The sequence below is a fragment of the Vidua macroura genome, chromosome 2 (assembly GCF_024509145.1).
Source record: "Vidua macroura isolate BioBank_ID:100142 chromosome 2, ASM2450914v1, whole genome shotgun sequence".
NCBI lineage: Eukaryota > Metazoa > Chordata > Aves > Passeriformes > Viduidae > Vidua > Vidua macroura.
In genome coordinates, this window is record NC_071572.1 from 29,602,482 (window position 1) to 29,620,476 (window position 17,995).

The 17,995-nt window shown below is 40.5% G+C and overlaps 1 protein-coding gene across 1 annotated transcript in view; it reads right to left on the reverse strand.

Annotated features, from left to right (window-relative positions):
• Positions 1-957: 957 nt before the first annotated feature.
• The window catches only part of SLC9A4 (solute carrier family 9 member A4), a 31,767-nt gene continuing 14,729 nt past the window's right edge, over positions 958-17,995 (reverse strand). Inside the window, exons 6-12 of the mRNA XM_053971306.1 lie at positions 17,832-17,918; positions 16,517-16,587; positions 13,899-14,060; positions 8,125-8,221; positions 6,252-6,383; positions 5,455-5,542; positions 958-1,497 (exon numbers count right to left, since the gene is read on the reverse strand). Coding sequence (XP_053827281.1) covers positions 1,199-1,497; positions 5,455-5,542; positions 6,252-6,383; positions 8,125-8,221; positions 13,899-14,060; positions 16,517-16,587; positions 17,832-17,918 — 936 coding nt within the window. The 3' untranslated portion in view covers positions 958-1,198. The remainder of the gene's footprint in view (positions 1,498-5,454; positions 5,543-6,251; positions 6,384-8,124; positions 8,222-13,898; positions 14,061-16,516; positions 16,588-17,831; positions 17,919-17,995) is intronic.

Genomic DNA, 17,995 nt, shown 5'->3' on the forward strand with positions numbered 1-17,995 from the left:
CATTCTTCTTGCTTTTCCTGCTGCTAGGGAGATCCACTATTGAGAGTGGAGCATGGGCACACAGAGCCACTTGGAAGGGAGCTCCATAGAAAGGTTGGGAGTTCAAGTGCTGTAATGCACATCCCTCTAGTTATTTCTGCTTTCTTTTACAGAAAATCTTCTCTGTACAACATATAGGAAGACACTACAAAAAGCTGAGAGGCAAACACAGGGCCTCTCTTTTCTGCTGGCCAGTAGGCTGCAGGGTTAGGCTCCCTCTACCCTAAATCCTAATTTCTTGCTTCCTATCTGCATTGCTGGTCCGGTTGTAGTGTGAAAAATGGTACATGGATTTGGGCACACAAGGTGGGAGTGGGGAATGGAGACATTAGATACCTCACAAGGAAGCCTCCCGCTTGCTGAATCACAAAAATATTGTGTGTGTTCTTGCCATTCCATGCTTACAAATAAAATCCTGACAGCAGTCTTGCCTGAAAACTCCTCTGGATTTGTACATACAAGTATCCCTCCATTACTCATCCAAAACTGTAGGTGAGTGATAGGAGCCTACATATTGAAATTGATTTAAATAGCTGGAGTCACAGCTCACCACTGTAGATGACTTTACAGACTTTTGCAGAACCAAAACCTGAGTTACCAAGAGGTTCCCAAGTTGAAAATGTTCACTGAAAATCCTTTTGAGTTAAGGTCTTGCTTAGGCATCTTCAGTGACATTTACGTGCCCTAAAAAATGCCTTTCTGTTTTTAACCCTTTCCCAGAATGCAGCTGATTCTGATCTGAAATCAAAAGCTCTATGCAAGTTGAGGTAATCAATTTGTGCATTCACATGTCAAGGATGTCTTTATGTATTTCTGGATGCAGACCATAGTATGAAACAAAGGCAGTGTCAGCTTCTACCCATAGCACTGCATGCACCCAACTACTGCTGTTTAAATCCGCGTCCAAACCCCTACAAATATCATGTTCTCCTCTTTCCTGCAGTGTTTTATTGGAAAGAAAGCTTGATATTAGCACATAAGAATTTGAGTCTTCTCTGAGCCACTAAGTACCTTAATACAACTCTTGAAAGTGATACGAGAGCAAGTACACTGGTCCCCAGAGGAAAATCATCATTTGGTTCATATAAAAGCTTTGTTATTTCTTTTGAAGCAGTGCACCAGGGGCCCTAGAGATGCAAACACTGATGATCTCTGCTCCTCATATAACTAATGGCCTGACTGGTGCCATTGTTTCTGTCTCTTCTTCTGACTCATACTCCTCCACTTTTCTGACAGTGAACCAAGCCTCTGGCATTGGAGCTAGGTTGTCTGCTCTGGTGAAACGATGACGGCTGACTGAATTTCCTCTTCGACCTGACGGATTGGATGGACCAGCTCGTCTGTCCACATGTGCCATTGGAATCAGCTCTTGGCGCTGCTTTGCTTCCAGTGGCCGTATTCGGGGCTGGGATCTTGATGTAAATGGCAACACAGCATCAGAGCCACTTCTATGCTGATCTAAAGATAAATAGACAAATAATTCATTTTCTAAAGAAGAGAAGAGAGAAATGTCATGGTATTGGAAAGGAGAGATAAAGGGTATTCAATACAATACCCTGGAACTGAAGCATTTTAAATAATTACTATAGAATAAGGAAGCAATCAAGAACTAAAAATAGCCCTAATTATTAATTTTCATCTCAAAGCTGATGTTTAAAAAATTTTATTTACTTTATTGCTGCTCTGAAACCCCAGAAGATAAGCGCATTCACTTAATTTTTTGTGTCTCGCAGACCTGCCCAATGCCTTCACTGCAAGGGTGAAAGGCAAGAGTGAAATGCAAGAGTGTTCCTTTATGTAATTTGAATTTTCCTCAAATTTCACAGGTGTTAAAAAGAATTTTTAAATCCTCAGAACAAAACAAAAATGTGACAAAGGAGAAAATTCTGGTCCATCAAAAATGAAGTTTGCCAGTGACCTGTGACTAACAAGTGGGAAGAGAACAGTTTCATCTGAAACCAGAGGTGCTTTGATTACTTTGGGTGTGTCAGATCTGCTCCTACCAGCTTGCTTGGCCACAAGTACATTGTAAAAATTTGCCTGCAAGAGGCCAATAACTGGCATTCTCATCCTGCTGAGGTTATAGAATATACCTTTTCACTTTCCTAAAGCCACTTGTAGGAACATAGTTAATGTAAGAAACAACTCCTAACAATCTAAGCTAGGAGATTCTGGGATATAAACACTACAGTCTATGAACAGTAAAATTAGTCCAAATCCTGATACCATTAAAGTGCACATGTATTGACTATGGTCACAGTTTCAAAATGTAAGAAATTATTGCAGATCCATAACTAGTAAATTATATTAAGCTAATGTTTATTTCACAGTTGGCACAGTAAAGCGCTGCTGCTCATAGGCCACATGGACATACTACACCCTAAGCAGGATAGGATTTCTCAGATTTCCAGGGCTTCTACTTAGCCCTTTGGGAGCACCACTGCTACAAAGTGTGAGTGATATATATACTGCCAAAGAAATAATTCATAAAATCATAGACTGGTTAGGTGTGGAAGGGACCTTTAAGATCCCTTACTTCTACCACCCCCTTTCATGAACATGGAACCTTTCACTAGACCAGGTTGCTCAGCCCCATCCACTTGCTCATGAACATCTTCAGGGATGGAGAGTCCATAATTTGTCTGGGCAACAACCTCTCTGGACAATTCACTTATATGAGTGGCAGAAAGAACTGATAGGTGACTTAAGGATCTATTTGTGGTCATTTATGACCCTTTAGTTCCTAAAATTTCTGCACATGCTATATATGAGACCTAAATCAAGCCTGCTGGAAGAATTTTTTTCCAGAAGGTCTTCCAGGCATAGACAGAGGAGATTACATTTATCTCTGAAAATGCATGTGTGCATGAATGAGGTTGTCACTCTAATTCCCTACATACTGAGTACTTCTCTTCCTAGTTTCCAAGTGCAATTCATCTCATCCCAACAGTTTATGAGAGGACTTTAGGATGGCTTTTTCCTGCTGAAGACACTTACAGTGGTGTTAACGCTACACAATGGCCCTAAGGTGGGGCCAGAGACTGGACCAAAAAGTTTACTTATTTGGATAGATTACAAGGCAGGGCTTAAATTCAGGCCTATCTAACAGAGAAAAAAGTACTTGCATTCACTGCTTCAGGATTTAGCTCTCTCCCCACTAAAATAATGCGCCTACCTCCCATAACAGCATTTGGTTCCTTGAAAGTATCTGCAGTGCTTTTTGGTCTGAGGCTGCGGTGTGGAATACTTTAACTCTTTTAGAAAGACACATATCTCCTGTGAAGAGGTCCTGATAAACAGGACAAAAAACATCCCCCTGAGTAAAATTTATTTTCCTCTCTGAGCAGATCCTATGGGTTTCCATTTTGCTGTCATTATGTGTGGGCACCCATACAGGACTTTGAATGGAGTGTTTAGGGCAGCAACCAAAGACAGTGAAAGGAAGAGACTTGAGAAATCCAGGGAGAAACAAGTGCAGGAAAATACAGGAAAAAGAAGATAAAAAGGGCCAGTCTGTACATATGTCCTGTAATGCTCTGCACTTGATCAACACAGTCTGTCTTGTTTGTTTGTTTGACTACACTTCTGACTGGGTTCCTCTATCAGCAGCCCCATACTGTGTGCTTGTGTGTATGGAGGTCTGAGTGCCAGCAGCTGGAGGGACTGGGGTGCATCTGTCAGTGCAAAATTACTGGCAATCACCAAGCCAGAGTAGCCATTAAGTGTTAGAACCCTAGATCCTGAGAATTTTAAACTTTCTGTGCTGAAAGGCACAGACCCACAAGAGAATACTATATTTGACTTGAAGCCATAAAGAAACTTCCACAATTAATTGATAACATTAAAATTACCCACGTGTAGTTTAAATAGAAGTGTGTAATATCACAAAGTAGAAAACCTAGAGTTTAAAATTTTAGAATCTAATAATATATATATAAAGCAAAATAGAAATTTTAGGGCAGTAGCTAGTTGCTCTTCTTCATATTCTTCATAAGTTTAGATAGCGTTTTGTAATTAGAAAGAAAAGTCCACATTGCAAGACACAAGTAGTTAGTTATTGCCTTAAAAATAAAAATAATTTAAGTATAATTTCTTATAGTTAATAGATAGTTAAGATCTTAAAAGACAGATAGTTAAGCCTTAAAAGACCTTATATAAAAAAATAGCCATTTTATAACTTGTTAGTAGAATGCTATAAAACTCACAAATTATTAGACTATAATATAAATGAAAAATAATAAACATTTAAGTCTAAATACAAAATACCATCTCAAACACTTCAATTCCAACCTTAACAAAAACAACAACAAAAAAAAAAGAAAAAAAAAACAAACAAAAACAAAAACCAGCAATTCAGTGGGATAAAAGGCTTTGGGACTGCCTATTGGAGCAACCATGAGTCTGGAACAAAGACTGAGGAGGGCAGAAGGTCTTCAGGTTGACTACTGGAGGGAGCAGGAGGTGCAGAGCAGTGACTGAAGATTGAAGAGACCATGGGATCTGTGGTTGGCTACTAGTAAGGCCATAATGTGGACTGGATACCAAAGAGACAGGTCTGCATGTGTGTGTCCCTGTGTGTGAGGCAAGAGGAGACCAGGGGATCCAGGAAGTTGCTCCAGGAAAGACTGGCTGCCCAAGGCCAGGTACTGGAGGGTCCTACAATACATGAAGTGGAGTGTAAGACCATGTCTCTGTGTGCCTGTGTCTGTGTACCAGCAGCTGCTATGGGGCTGTGTTCTCAGGAGCCTACCTGCCCAATGTGCAGATGGAATGTCCAGGGCCAGCTACTGAGCAGAGCATGTATCTCAGGTCAGCTACTGAAGATTGAGACAGCATGTACGTATTTATAATTTTTCACTAACAGTCTATCAGCCTCATGAGCCAGAAAGGGGACAAGGATGAGGCCATTGATGCTGTTTGCATTTGTGTGAGCCCTGTGCCATGTCTGTGCTGCTCTCTGTGTCTGGCTGTGTGTACACATGCACTGAATTTTGGTGTGGGGCTGCCTGTTGGGAATACCTGCTCAGTCTTGGTACCTGCAGGACCTGGGGACATGGAGCTCACCTGAACTGGGCTACAGGTTCAGCAAGTTATAATAATTTTGCATACAGCTCTGTCTGTGGGGCTGCGGGGAATGGCTAATTGGTCAGGTGGAACTGCAGGGATCACACGAATATTTGTTCAAGAGGGGAAAAAGAGAAAAGCAGGAGGTGCTGCAACAAAACAGAAACTGCTGTAGTAATGATCATATAAACAACATAGATAAAACAGAAAGGAGAGAAGGGTGTAGCTCATTTAAAGAGGCTGTTGACTTCCATGGGAAGTAGTACCATGTAGTACTGTTAAATCCACCAAACAACCGGCCAAGTTTCTTTTGCTACTAGAGTAGGATACAGAGTAAAGCACTTCCATTACCTGTAAAAGTAACATGCCTGGTTTTTCTTCTAGTGGGCTGGCGTGGACCCTGAGGCAAAGAGAGGTAGCGTACTTCCGTGGTGTTAACCTGTGTAGGAGACAGAAATGTGTCCAGTGCCTTGGCACTTACATGGTGAAACAGTAAAGAGGTATGGCAATATGCTGCACCTTTACGGACAAATTTTGAGAGGTATGAATAAGATCAATGCTTGGTTTGGATGGTTGAACTCAACGTCAGCTCCAGCGAGAATGCCTATCTGATATAACAGCCAAAGGGTTTTTTACCGTCACCAGAAAAAAACATGTTCTTCTAAGACTCACCTTTCTTATTTCAGGTGAAAAATTTGAATACAACTAATCTATCCAACAAGAACTTATTTCTCTTCCTTAACCATGATTATCTCAGCTATAAATGTCTGTGCTGTTCAATGCTTACCTTTGGTCAGACAAATCTCTTACTGATTGAGAACCCAAATCATCAATGTGCCAGAGGCTTTGCATCAGGCCTTTTTTGATTACACTGTACTTTGTACATGCAAAATCAATGCAAGTTACATTATTTTACTACATACAGCCAGAGTAGCCGATTTCTGACCAATATATGGAGACTGGACACGAAAACTTTGCTGCTCACATGCTAAGTGAAGCTCTTTCTTTCTAAGTGCTGCACGAGCACACCGGGAAAATATCAATTTTAATTACAGCGAAGATCACATTAAAACTTGTGTCTTTCCATATTTACAAAGAAGCAGAGGCATTTCTAAAATTAAAATAAACAGTAGATGGATAACAGGTACCGGTCTACCCCAAGGCAAGCTGTTTCCCTTCCTGCAACTTTGCCTCAGGCTGTGTTCCCGACGGATGAGGATTTCTTGTGCTTGTTTCTCACTTGTGTCAGTAGGAAGATTGTGCCTGTTGTATGCTGGTGCCTGAAACAGAAAATGCAGCCAGCTCATTTTCAGTGCATTTGCAATGTCAATCAGTCTGATCAATCACAGGGCCAAGGGGACATCTGCCTCAGCTCGGTCACTGACCCAACACAGATCTCTTTGGTATCACATGGCAAAATGCAGCCATGCACAAATCTCATTCATGCAGAAGAAGATGGGAGGAAGCATGAACACAGCTGTAAGTCTCAGACCTCAAGGGCTGTGTTTTGATGCCATTTTTGATAGACTCTTGCCTGCTCAAAGTGCGGGTATCTAAAATATACCTACCTAAGAAAGCTGTTATCACCTCTGGGCTTGTCTTGTCTTTGTCATCTCTTCTCTCATCTCATCAACTGTAGTTGGGAGCTACAGATAGGTCCCAAGAAAGAGATAACTGGTTAACTCAGCTCTGAGCTTTGGTACTAATAGTACTGAGCCTGGAGCAAGCTTCAGATGCACTCAGGAACCAAGAATGAATCTCCAGAATGAGATGCACAACTGAGTTTCCTTTCCATACTTGGACAAACTACAAATTAATATTACTCTAAAACTAAGCATCATTTAAGGCAAGCTTTTTAGTTTATTACATACAGCTAGTGAAATGAAGGAAATAATTATCTGCCTTAAAGAGAAAAATTCACTGAAGTTTATAATCCCTCTTAAAAAGTAGAATCTGATTTCAGTTTCATTCGCAAGGGTCCTTGTAAAACTGGTCTGGCGAGCAACAGCTTTTCAGAGCTGAAAAGGAGTATTAGAAGTGGCATTATTTTTCATCCAATCTTTCATTTCCAAAAGCACACCATTCTCAATACTACATAGGAAATGACTAGCATAAATAGGCATTACTGTAATTGATTTTGAAGAGAGAGAGTTCATTTCAGTAAGCTAAGAGATAACTATATATGCAAATTGTCGCTGCTAAGATAAGAAATTGATATCATAAGGATAATTAGCCATGGCAAATCAAACAACGTTAGGAATGAATAACATATTAATAATGCCACATTCAAATGAGCAGGCCCTAGCATTTTCTAGTACACGTGTGTTACATGAGTTAGCCTTGTTTATCGACATAATTTCAAGGTTACTGTAATGTATCCTCTCCCACTCATTGCTGTGGGCGAGCTCTCAACTATTCAGTACCCGAGACTGGATTAAGCAGATACCATACCCTGGGCTGCATCAGGGTCGCTACAAATTTCTGCGAAACAAATCCACGCTGAGGTATTATCACACCACTTTTACAGGGAAAAAAAGCCACCTAAATGTGTAAAAATGAAGCTCGGAGGACGAGGAATTTTTTTTCCTTCTGTTTTTTTTCCTCCTGCGGTGCGGGTAAATGCCGCTCCCACTCAGGGCTGCGCGGTGTTTGCGGCCGCCCCCGCAGCGGAGTTTCGCCGCTGCTGCCGGAGCCCTGCCAGCCGCCGCCTCCCAGCCGGGCTGCGCTCCCGGGAGCCCGGGCAGCCTCGAAAGGCGGCTTCCCATCCAGACAGCCATGCGGCGAGGGAAGCCTGACCTCTGCAGCTCAGCCACAGATTTTCCTGGCTTTTTGCACCGCCGTCAGGGTGAAAAGCTGGTTAAAAATCTGATCAGTGCCCAAGCCCGGGGCTCTTCCCTCCTTGCCCTCCCCGGTTGGCCGCGGGCTCCCAGCGCCCGGCAGGTGCCCCGGGGCCGCGGTACGGGGAGGGCAAACAAGGGCTGCGGGTCCGCAAACAGAGCGCGGCAGCGGCGGCTCACGCACCCTTTGTCGCACTTGGTACAGGTTGTGTGCCAGGACGTCTCTCATGGCCTCCACCTCTGCCGGGGACAGCCTCTGTGCACGCTGGTTCTTGCCGCTCCTGCAAATAAAAGGGGAAATTAAATATGGTATTAATGAGCTGATTAAATACTAATCCCATTAAATAATGCATGGTCTATTTTTAGTGCTAGAACAGAAGACTATGCAGAAGTTTTAGTGATCAGCAACACCTGCAAATCATGCGAATATTAATTTTAAAAGGTCAAATTTTGCTCTTTCATTGTTTTCATCCATATAGTGGGTACTCAAATTGGGCCCTAAGCCCTCATACAGCTGAAACTCTTCTTTCTTAAACCTCCAGAAGTTCCTATTTAAGGATTAAATTAGGCCATAACCAGCTCAGGAAAGCACTGCAAGTTTCCTCCTCTGTCTGAACAAAAACCTCAGCATGGTCTAGCAGTCTGGGCCTTGCCATCTTACTGGATTTTACTGCTTTGAGAAAGTGAAGAAAATCCTTAAGAACAAAAGAGTATTCAATTATGAAGTCTGAGAGACCTGCCCTGTGGTGAGGAGAACATATAGAATTTCCTTGCTACTGAACCTGTTTCTCCGTGTGAAATGAAAGAACCACCTAAAAGATAGTCATCTTCGTGTCTTTAAAAATCTTTGACAAGCCCACAGTCACTTGTAGCTGCCTGGCTTTTTCATCAGCAAAACAGTGGAGGAGGGCTGCTGTGCAATGTTATCGGGTTTCACTACATCAGTCAATCACTGTGAGAGTTAGTGTTCAGATGAATTCCCAGGAAAAGAAAGAGAAATAGATAGTGATCATCCAGGATGAATCAGTCTGAGTTTGTCTTGTTGTTTCTGAATTTTTCCTTTCTCCATTTTGCTTTCTTGCCTTTAAAAAAAAAAAAAAAAAAAAAAAAAAAAAGTGATTGCAATGATTGCAAGTGGTGTTTTTCAGCTAAGTGATGTCCTTAAAGTGTTGTCTGTAAATTGTGCAATTAGAAAATCAATTATGATCTATGTATAGTATTGCCAAAGTTTTGTGTGCATCTATTTCACACTTCCTCTAAAATAAATTTTAAAATTTTAATGGTAAAAGATGATGGATTCAAGCTAAACTGTGATTATAATGTAAACATAGGGAAAAGGTTATAATTTACAATTACATCTAGTTTAATAATATTACTACTGTTTTGTTCTATAATCTACCATGAACATCTTGAAAACTTGTAGGACCAACATGAACTACCTGGATTCTATATTTTACTGCTTCCTACCATCAAGTAGGCAGTGATCCCTGGTGCCCCGGCCCCTGTCCAAAGCCCCTGCAATATAAGAATTAATTCCTGATATATTTCAAGATTTTGGAATGTGTTTTCATTCTGCCATCAGGCTAAAACAGAGGTCTTTTTTTTTCTATGAAATAAAAACAAATAGGGAAATTAACAACAGGTTAAGGTGTAGTATTAGAGCTAGGACTGGGATAAGCAACAGGTTAAGGACCTCACTGAATCATGAGTGACCCATGAGTCTGCCACTGAGATGCTGGCAAGTCAGTGTGACAGAAAAGGGCTGCCTTTCTGGATTTGACCAGAAATCTTATCCCTGATAAATCCTTCCCATCAAATGTTTAATTGACATTCATCAATTCTCAACAATTGCAATAACAATCAAATTAATTATCTACCATCAGGGAAAAAAAGATCTTCACCATCACCCAATTCCAGGCTGAATTGGTGGGTTGGTTGCTTCCTTTTCCACTTGCTTTCAGTTCTCAGAGATACACTGAGAGGATTTGGGGATACTACCAATTTTTCAGGCTTGGGTGCACTGCGCCTTTACTCCCTACTGGGTGTGGTGTGTCTCAGACTGGAGCACAGCCCGTGTATGCTGCCCTCCACACAGGGAAACCAGATTCCTTGCTGTCAGCAACCCCTGTCTGATGTCCCTTTGGATAACAGGGAGACCCTAGACGCGCCTGGGAAAATATGCACAAGCACTGGGGACTGTCAGCAAGTATTGGTCTCTAAAATACAGGCTTGGCTCATTTGTGTAATGCAAATGGAACTGGAATAGTTGCTGCAGGTGGCTTTGACATCACAGGGAATAACTGCCTCCCTGCTTTGTGCTTCACTGAATGTGTCCACAGGGTCTTTATACCTTACAGATGGGAATAAACAGGGGAAAGCATCTAAACAGGGAAAAACTTGACTCCACTGGGGACATTATCAGATTATCTCTACTTTTCCAGCTGCACACCTGACTTTCTCCATATGACAGCACAGAAGTATCCAGTTTAAAGTAATTTCAAATCTTATTATTTTGCTCCTAAAGTGAATTGAATAGAATAAATAAAACTGCTTGAGTCTCAGTTGAGCTGGGGTAGCAAGAGAAAAAATAGCATGAAGATAATCCATATTGTTCTGCAGCACAAATAAAAAGCCATCATTCTTTTAATGGGATTGGAAATTAACCTACCCAACTGGTAACAATGCATGTATATGCTAATAAGGAACAGATTGCTTTTACATTTTACAATACATTAAGAAAGGGCTTCCAAAAAAACCTACACATGTTCAGTATGCTACTAAACCCATAAAGTAATCCTTATTGAAGCAATTTCTTTTGTTCTTATTGAATCTTCCAACATGTTACAACAAAGAGCAGCACAGGAAAAAAATTATATTATAATATGCCATGAAAGCTGTCTCTCTATAATGACTGTCATGACATTATTTCTTTCTTCCTTAGATATGGAGATACTTGATATTTGATACATTGAGACTTGCATAATCTGTGTAATATTATTTTTTATATTATATCTAAAATTTTGAACTTTGTAAACTCTTCATTAATCTTCACTCACCCTGTGAATGAATAACATTATTGTGCACAACTTTCTCATAACTGTATCACCACAAATGACAACACAACAGTTGGTTCTGATCTGTACTGTAATGATATATTCTAAGATTTACCAAAGTCAATATTGCAGCAATATGAAGCCAGCATTAAGTAAACTCAGTACCAAACCATCTTTCTCTCTAATGGTCATATTGCCTACAAAAACGAGCCATAAACTCTCAGTTTAGATAATATGTCCTAGACTCCACTTTTGCCATTTCTATCCTTATGTATAAGGCTTATGTTCTCCAAAATATCATAACCAAATGCTCTGCTTTCATTCCAGCGTGGATTCTTTGTGGATTTGCACAACCCATGGGCAAATTTTCTCACTCCACACTGAAAATACTGTAAATTGGACACCCACTCCACCTGCAGGAATCACACCAGCATGAATGTAATTCTCTAATTCACAGCATTGGAAATCTGCTTTGATTCATATAAAGTAAATTTCCTTGTGTGCATAAAAGCTGCAAAAACTGATCAGAAGTGTGACTGAGAGTTTTCTCACTACTCTGGCACTGCTAATAATGATTTCCATGCCATACATTGGAATTTTATTTCAAATATCCTCTTGTTCATGGCCAGAATTTTATATCTTCACTGAAGACAAGAGACTTTTGGTACACACTGCATCAATGACAGCAATCAGAAAATTTATAAATACATTTAGAAACCTTTTACACAGGTTCATTTAATTGCTGTGGGGAAAGGTAGCAAGAACTGCTGTATTGGCTCAGACCAAAGATCCACCTACTAGCTCAATACCCTGTCTCCTGCAGTGCTCAACAGCAGACACTTATCAATGACCAGAGGTGGAGAAACATGTATTTTCCTAGAATATTCAGAGCCTGCAAGATCATAATGGTTTTGAGCCACAGGCTGTTTTTGTGAAGTTGACACTTCATTTTTAAAAAGGCTTTCTCATCAGAGGATGATGCACAGCAAAATTCAATTATAGCCAGGGTAGAGATGGCAAAAATTAGTCCATCATATCAACTGTTTATTAAAGAATATTTTTCAATCCAAATTCTCAGCTCAAGAGAAAATTTCTGAACTATGCTGGAGCGATTTGTTTATTTTATCATTCCCTCAGGAAAAGAAGAGGGATGTTGTTTGATTGCTATGGATTGTCTATCAACCTTGCACATTTTCTCTTGGCTCAGAATGGTTAAGGGATTACAGCAGACAGAAAGGAGCCTGACATACATGCAGTCTTTTTTAATAGCATCCATTCAGCAAAGAGTAATTTAGAGAGAAAAGGGCTAGGTCTTACACTGCATGCTGACATCAGTACAAGAAAGCAGACTGATCCTGACATGATTAAGCCAGAGTTTCAAGCAAGATTTTAATGTAATATCCAGTTGATATTTGGATTTTCCATTACTGGCAGAGCTCATCATTCAAAAAAGGTAATATGCCAGACCCTACCAGAAGCTGCTGCAAAATGGAGAGTGGTTTAAGGATGTAACAGGAAAGAGCAGGTGATAGCAGCAACAGTGGTGAGCAGGAACCCAGGAAAGAAATTATGGAGGCAAGTGCCTGCAGCAATACCTGTGCTCTGGACAGTGTGTTGCAAGGCAAAGATAAATGCATACATATCAATTATAGTATGCAAGATGGAAGATTTGTGCAACTTTTCTCCTAGAGGGTGTTCCCTCAGTTCCTTCTGGAGATCCTACCAGTTTTGTCCCCTGGTCTGTCTGATGCCAAGTTGCATTACTGTTCAGTAGAACCATAGAACACCTTGCATTTGGTTCCAAACCCCCCACAATGAGCAAGGGACATCCTCAACTCAGTCAGGGTGCTCAGAGCCCCATCACACCTGACCTTGAATGTTTCCTGGGATGAGGCATCTGCCATCTCCTAGAGCAACCTGTTCCAGAGTTTCACCACCCTCATCATAAAAACATTCTTGTACCTAGTCTGAACCTACTTTCTCCTAGTCCTGCTGCTACAAGCCTACTAAAAACTCTGTCCCCATCTTTCTTGTAAGCCCTCTTTAAGTACTGGAAAGCTGCAAGCAAGTGCTCCCAGAGCCTTCTCTGTCTCCTAGGAGAGAGCCTTCTGATCATCTTTGTGGCAGTCCTCTGGACCGGCTGTAACAAGTCCATGTCTTCCCTGTATTGAGGACCCCAGAGCTGGACACAGCACTGTAGGGTCTCACAAGGGCAGAGTAGCAGGGGGGAATCCCCTCCCCCAACCTGCTGGCCATGCTACTTTTGATGCAGGATCTGATTGCCTTTCTGGGCTGCGAGTGCACATTGACAGTTAATGTCCAGCATTTCCACCACAAGTATCCTCAAGTCATTCTTGGCAGGCTGCTCTCAATGTTTAATTGGACAAACTTGTTTGTTTTGGAAATACCAAAATATGGCAAGGTGGTTTGAGTGATTGCAAACTGGAGCAGCAAAAATTGCAAATGCTACAAAGAAATCTGCTCTCAGCAAAAATTCATGACTGGGACAGTGGAGTCAGGACCTGTATGCTACACCATCCTCCAGGTATCTCAGCACCTGGCAGGGATTAACAAAACCCACTGGCCAGGGGGTGATAAGTGATAAGTACATCTGTCTTGAGCCACTACTATGATTTAAAGCAACCAGAGTAGCTTCTGTACCTGACTCATGATTTCTCTTCAGGACTGCCTATCATGGAAAAGAAACAGGAATGTCCATGATTTTAACTTTCATGCTCTGAGCAAAGCACAAGTGTGATGAACACCAAATTGCGCCTTCTCTTTTCATAACTGTCTTCTTTTTTCTTCCATTTCAATTAAGTCATGGAATACCTTGAGTACTTCCTCATTTTTGTCCCTGTCCTCTTGTCCCTACACTGCAAAGGGTCAGGAGGTTGGTACTCACTGTAAAGAAGTAGTGGATGATTTTGAAATTTTCATGCCACTCTCAGCCATCTCAATGGCCAGTTTTATCTCCATCTTTTTGTACAATGACACAAGGCTGGATTTGGGCTGGTGCTCCCGAATTAAAATTTTCTTCAAATACTTATTGTCAAACTTCTTAAATCTGCAAGAGAGATACCAAAATCAAAGTGTAGAAAAAGAAATATGTTTTCATTTCTGTAGTACAAGCTGATCTTCATTCAAATGCATATATCTACAATTCAGTGGAGGAAACTGAATACAAATTAGAGGCACCTGTGGACTCCTGAAGGCCTGGTGAGCTGAGACCTTTAGGGGGATATTTGGCATAGTCTACTGGTCCACAGAGATTGCAGAGCCCGCTAGACAAAAGAAAGAAACAAGCTGCAATCAGAGCAAAAAAAGAGGGCTGCGTGTATGTTTGCATATTACACTGCCACATTTGTCAGAAAAGAATACAGCCAGTCTCCATGCTTTTGTACAAATGTTGCATTATAGAAGGACATAACAGCAGCAGCTGCTCTTACTGTAATCCTGGCCTATTCAGCCAGCCACCAATGAGGCTCTAAGTGGCCCAGCAGTTACAGTAGTTAGGGCCCATTACATTGCTGATAATTTTGAATCCTGACAATTAGAGCAGAGAAAATACATTTCTTTGTATTCTGAATAACAGAGAAATTGAAAGGACCCCAAAATACTATGTGCTTACATGCTGCAGATTGTAAAATATTGCTAATGTGTGGCATAATTTGAATGTGAATGTGTGTGGGTGCCTTGGAACAGGTACATGCTTTCAGGCAGACATTTAGCAGAACAACAGCAGATCTTCAGCAGAGCAACAGTTCTGTTTCTTTCAAAGGAACAGTTTACCACAGCAAGGTAAGGTGCTCCACGATGCTGGGAAAAACACTAGAGGATTTGTATCTTTTTTTCTTTAGCAAAGACCATTTTTTATTCATTAATAGCAGAGGAAGGTACACAAATATTTGTACGGGCATTAGAGCTCTTTATGCTTTTCTGTGTAACAAAAAGCCTCCTGGATTGTCATTGCTTAGGTAATTAATTCTGATACACAACTTTAAAGTTGTGTACAAAAGTTTAGGGAATACTTTTTAATACAATCTTCTTCTATTAAATGTCAGACACAGTGAGTTTTTTGAATCTGTCCATGAACTAAAACACTACAATTATGGCTAGTTCAGGGAAAATTTTCTTTTCAGAGATATCAGGTAGATATGGGACAAAGGGATAGCATTTAGTCACAGATATGTATAATGCAGCTATTTCAACGGATTTACTGCTCCAACAGATATTTGTTCAGTTTATTGACTGCAAAGGCAGTGGTGTGGCCCCAGAAGATGGATATCCTAAAGCTATCTCTGTACTCAGAGCCAGGAAGACATTTTAGATTCTGTGTTATGCCCTAGTACGTTATATCATTACTTCCCATTGGGACAAGACTTGGATGCAAACTAGTCATCAGCTTCCCACTCTGAATTTCTGGTTTCCATAGGGAGAAACCCAGTCATGAAAGGACTTGCCACATGTCCCAGCAGACACCCTTGGCTGGATTACTGGAGTCCAATACTGAAAGGTCAGACAGGATTCCAGCACAGGAGCGTAGGCATAACTAGGGATAACCTTTAGCCCACAGCATCATAATAAGATGTTTGGGGGAAAGAAAAATCAGTCTTTACCCTACTTCCCTTCACATGCTGTGGTGGTGGACAACATGTCCACAGGACTCCCTTAGGGAAAAGTTAAGGGAACAGCAGATCTATCTCTTCTGGGCAGAGCTTGGAAGAGCTGCAAAGCTTCACAAAACCACCTCACCCTGCTTATGGAAGGGACAATGCGGGCCCTGCATTTCTGAGTAAAGACTAGCTTGAGAGTATCTGCTTATGCTACTGGCTGTTTAAGTTCAAACACTCTCTTCAGCACTCTTATTTTAGATAAGAGTCATTACTGAATGCAAAGACCTGTAAGGACAGGTGAGTAATTATTACTGATTCTCTAATACCAGCAAGGGCTCCTTTTTGCTGTGGAGGCTCACAGCAGTGAGCCTTGACAGGTAAATTCTCTGAGGATTTTGCAGAATGACATGAGACTGGTCCCTGCTAACTTCTATTACTTTTGGTCCTTTTTTGTGCATTTCCAGCACTATAGAGAAAGAAAAAGGCCAATTCTTACAGACATGTTGTCATAAGGGGTGCTTTAAAATGCAAGTTCTCTTCAAAAAAAAAAAAAGTCAGTGAAGCACTGACACCATGTGTAGCTTATGTTCTAAATCCAGAATTAAAGAAATGTTTTATGGGATCTCAGATTTATACCAAGGCTATGCACAGGCTGATGTCTGCAGCATGAGTTCCCATGCTATGTTTTTCTTTCTGAAGGCTTATTTTCTGCCTGTGCACATCCAATTTAGGAGGCAATGTATGAGCATTGCACTCTCAAGAGTTAATGGTTACTCAGGAGTTCAGTTTCTAAAAAGAGATACAGTACATGACCCCAGCATTTTGATTTCCTATTCTATTTACCTACTATATTTAAAATTATAGATAGGTTATTTTATTATATTAGACTGCAATAAGAGATACTTACTTATCTCTCAGCTGATAATTACTCCAATGTCCACATATGTCTTCAATACCAGCTTTCAAGTGATCCATCAACTACAGAAAAAAACATGGAAACATTTTAAGCGGCCATTATAAAAAAAAGAATGTTACCACAAATATGCACGTATTGACATGATTTTGAGATTCCTTTTTTTTTATTGGAGCATGTAAGTTAATTCTGAAAGCACCTACATTTCTCTAAAAATCAAGGCAAAGATGCCACTGCAGCAGCTTGGCTGCAGTGGCAATGTTTTGATGGAAACAAAAAATTGTTGGGTCCTTTTTGTCTACTGAACCCAAAATATAAATTCTTGGTTCTGTTTCCCCTCCAAGTTTCCCCTCCTCATGTGTGGACTTTGTGGGAGAGGCACAGGGCCACATACCAACACCTTCACCTTGACAGGTAAATGCTCTGAGGATTTTGCAGAATGACATGAGACTGGTCCCTGCTAACTTCTGTTACTTTTGGTCCTTTTTTGTGCATTTCCAGCACTATAGAGAAAGAAAAAGACCAATTCTTACAGACATGTTGTCATAAGGGGTGCTTTAAAATGCAAGTTCTCTTCAAGGTTCAGTGTAAAGGTTCAGATAGTAATAATTAAATTCACTTTAAATTCAAAATCAGTTCAGATGTTCTAATTTTGCTAATGTCTCTGCAGCTTACATCTCTGTGTGTGTTTCATTTTTAGACACAGTGTTTCTGTTAATTTCAAATGTATTGCCTATTGTGAAATGAAAGAATGTACATAGCTTTTCTGTAATGTTAAATCAGATTGAAGAACTTCCTGTTACTTTATATAATAGTAATTTGGGAACTGAAGTAAATGTTTGAGAGGATAAAAGATCACTACTCAGAATAACTTGAAAGTAAGTTTGCAGTTCAATGGTTCAACTCAGTTCAATAAATCTGGATTAAAGACCTTTAAGGCTTCAGTGTCTAGAACTGGTCAAAAGATGGCAACAGATGTTTCTGACTAATCCAGCTAGGAAGGATGGTGAGTGCTTTGGTAAACATTACCTTTCTCTTTCTGTCCTCCCATGGTCAAAGTACCAATAAGTAAGGGACCTACTACACCATGACACTTGTGGATGATAGTATAATATGATTATAAATATGAATATAAATGAAATGCAAGATCTTAGAAAATGATGCCTAGGTTACCTCCACACATTCTTAAATGCACTGAGCATCCAAATGCACTGAATGCCAGGCTTCCAAGTGCCTCCCTCTTTCCAGCTCTTTTGGAATACCTGTTCTTTTCTTTTTGAAATACTGGCTATTAATATAAAAAACTTACTCGCACATGAATTTCTTCATTGATCGATTCCTTTTTGTTCGTCTTTTTAACATCCAGATATCTGACCAATGGTCCAATTGTGATTCCCTGCATTTGGAATAATGAGTTGAATTGTTAATTATCTTTTAGGCAAAAATAGAAAGAAAGAAAAAGGGGATAATTTT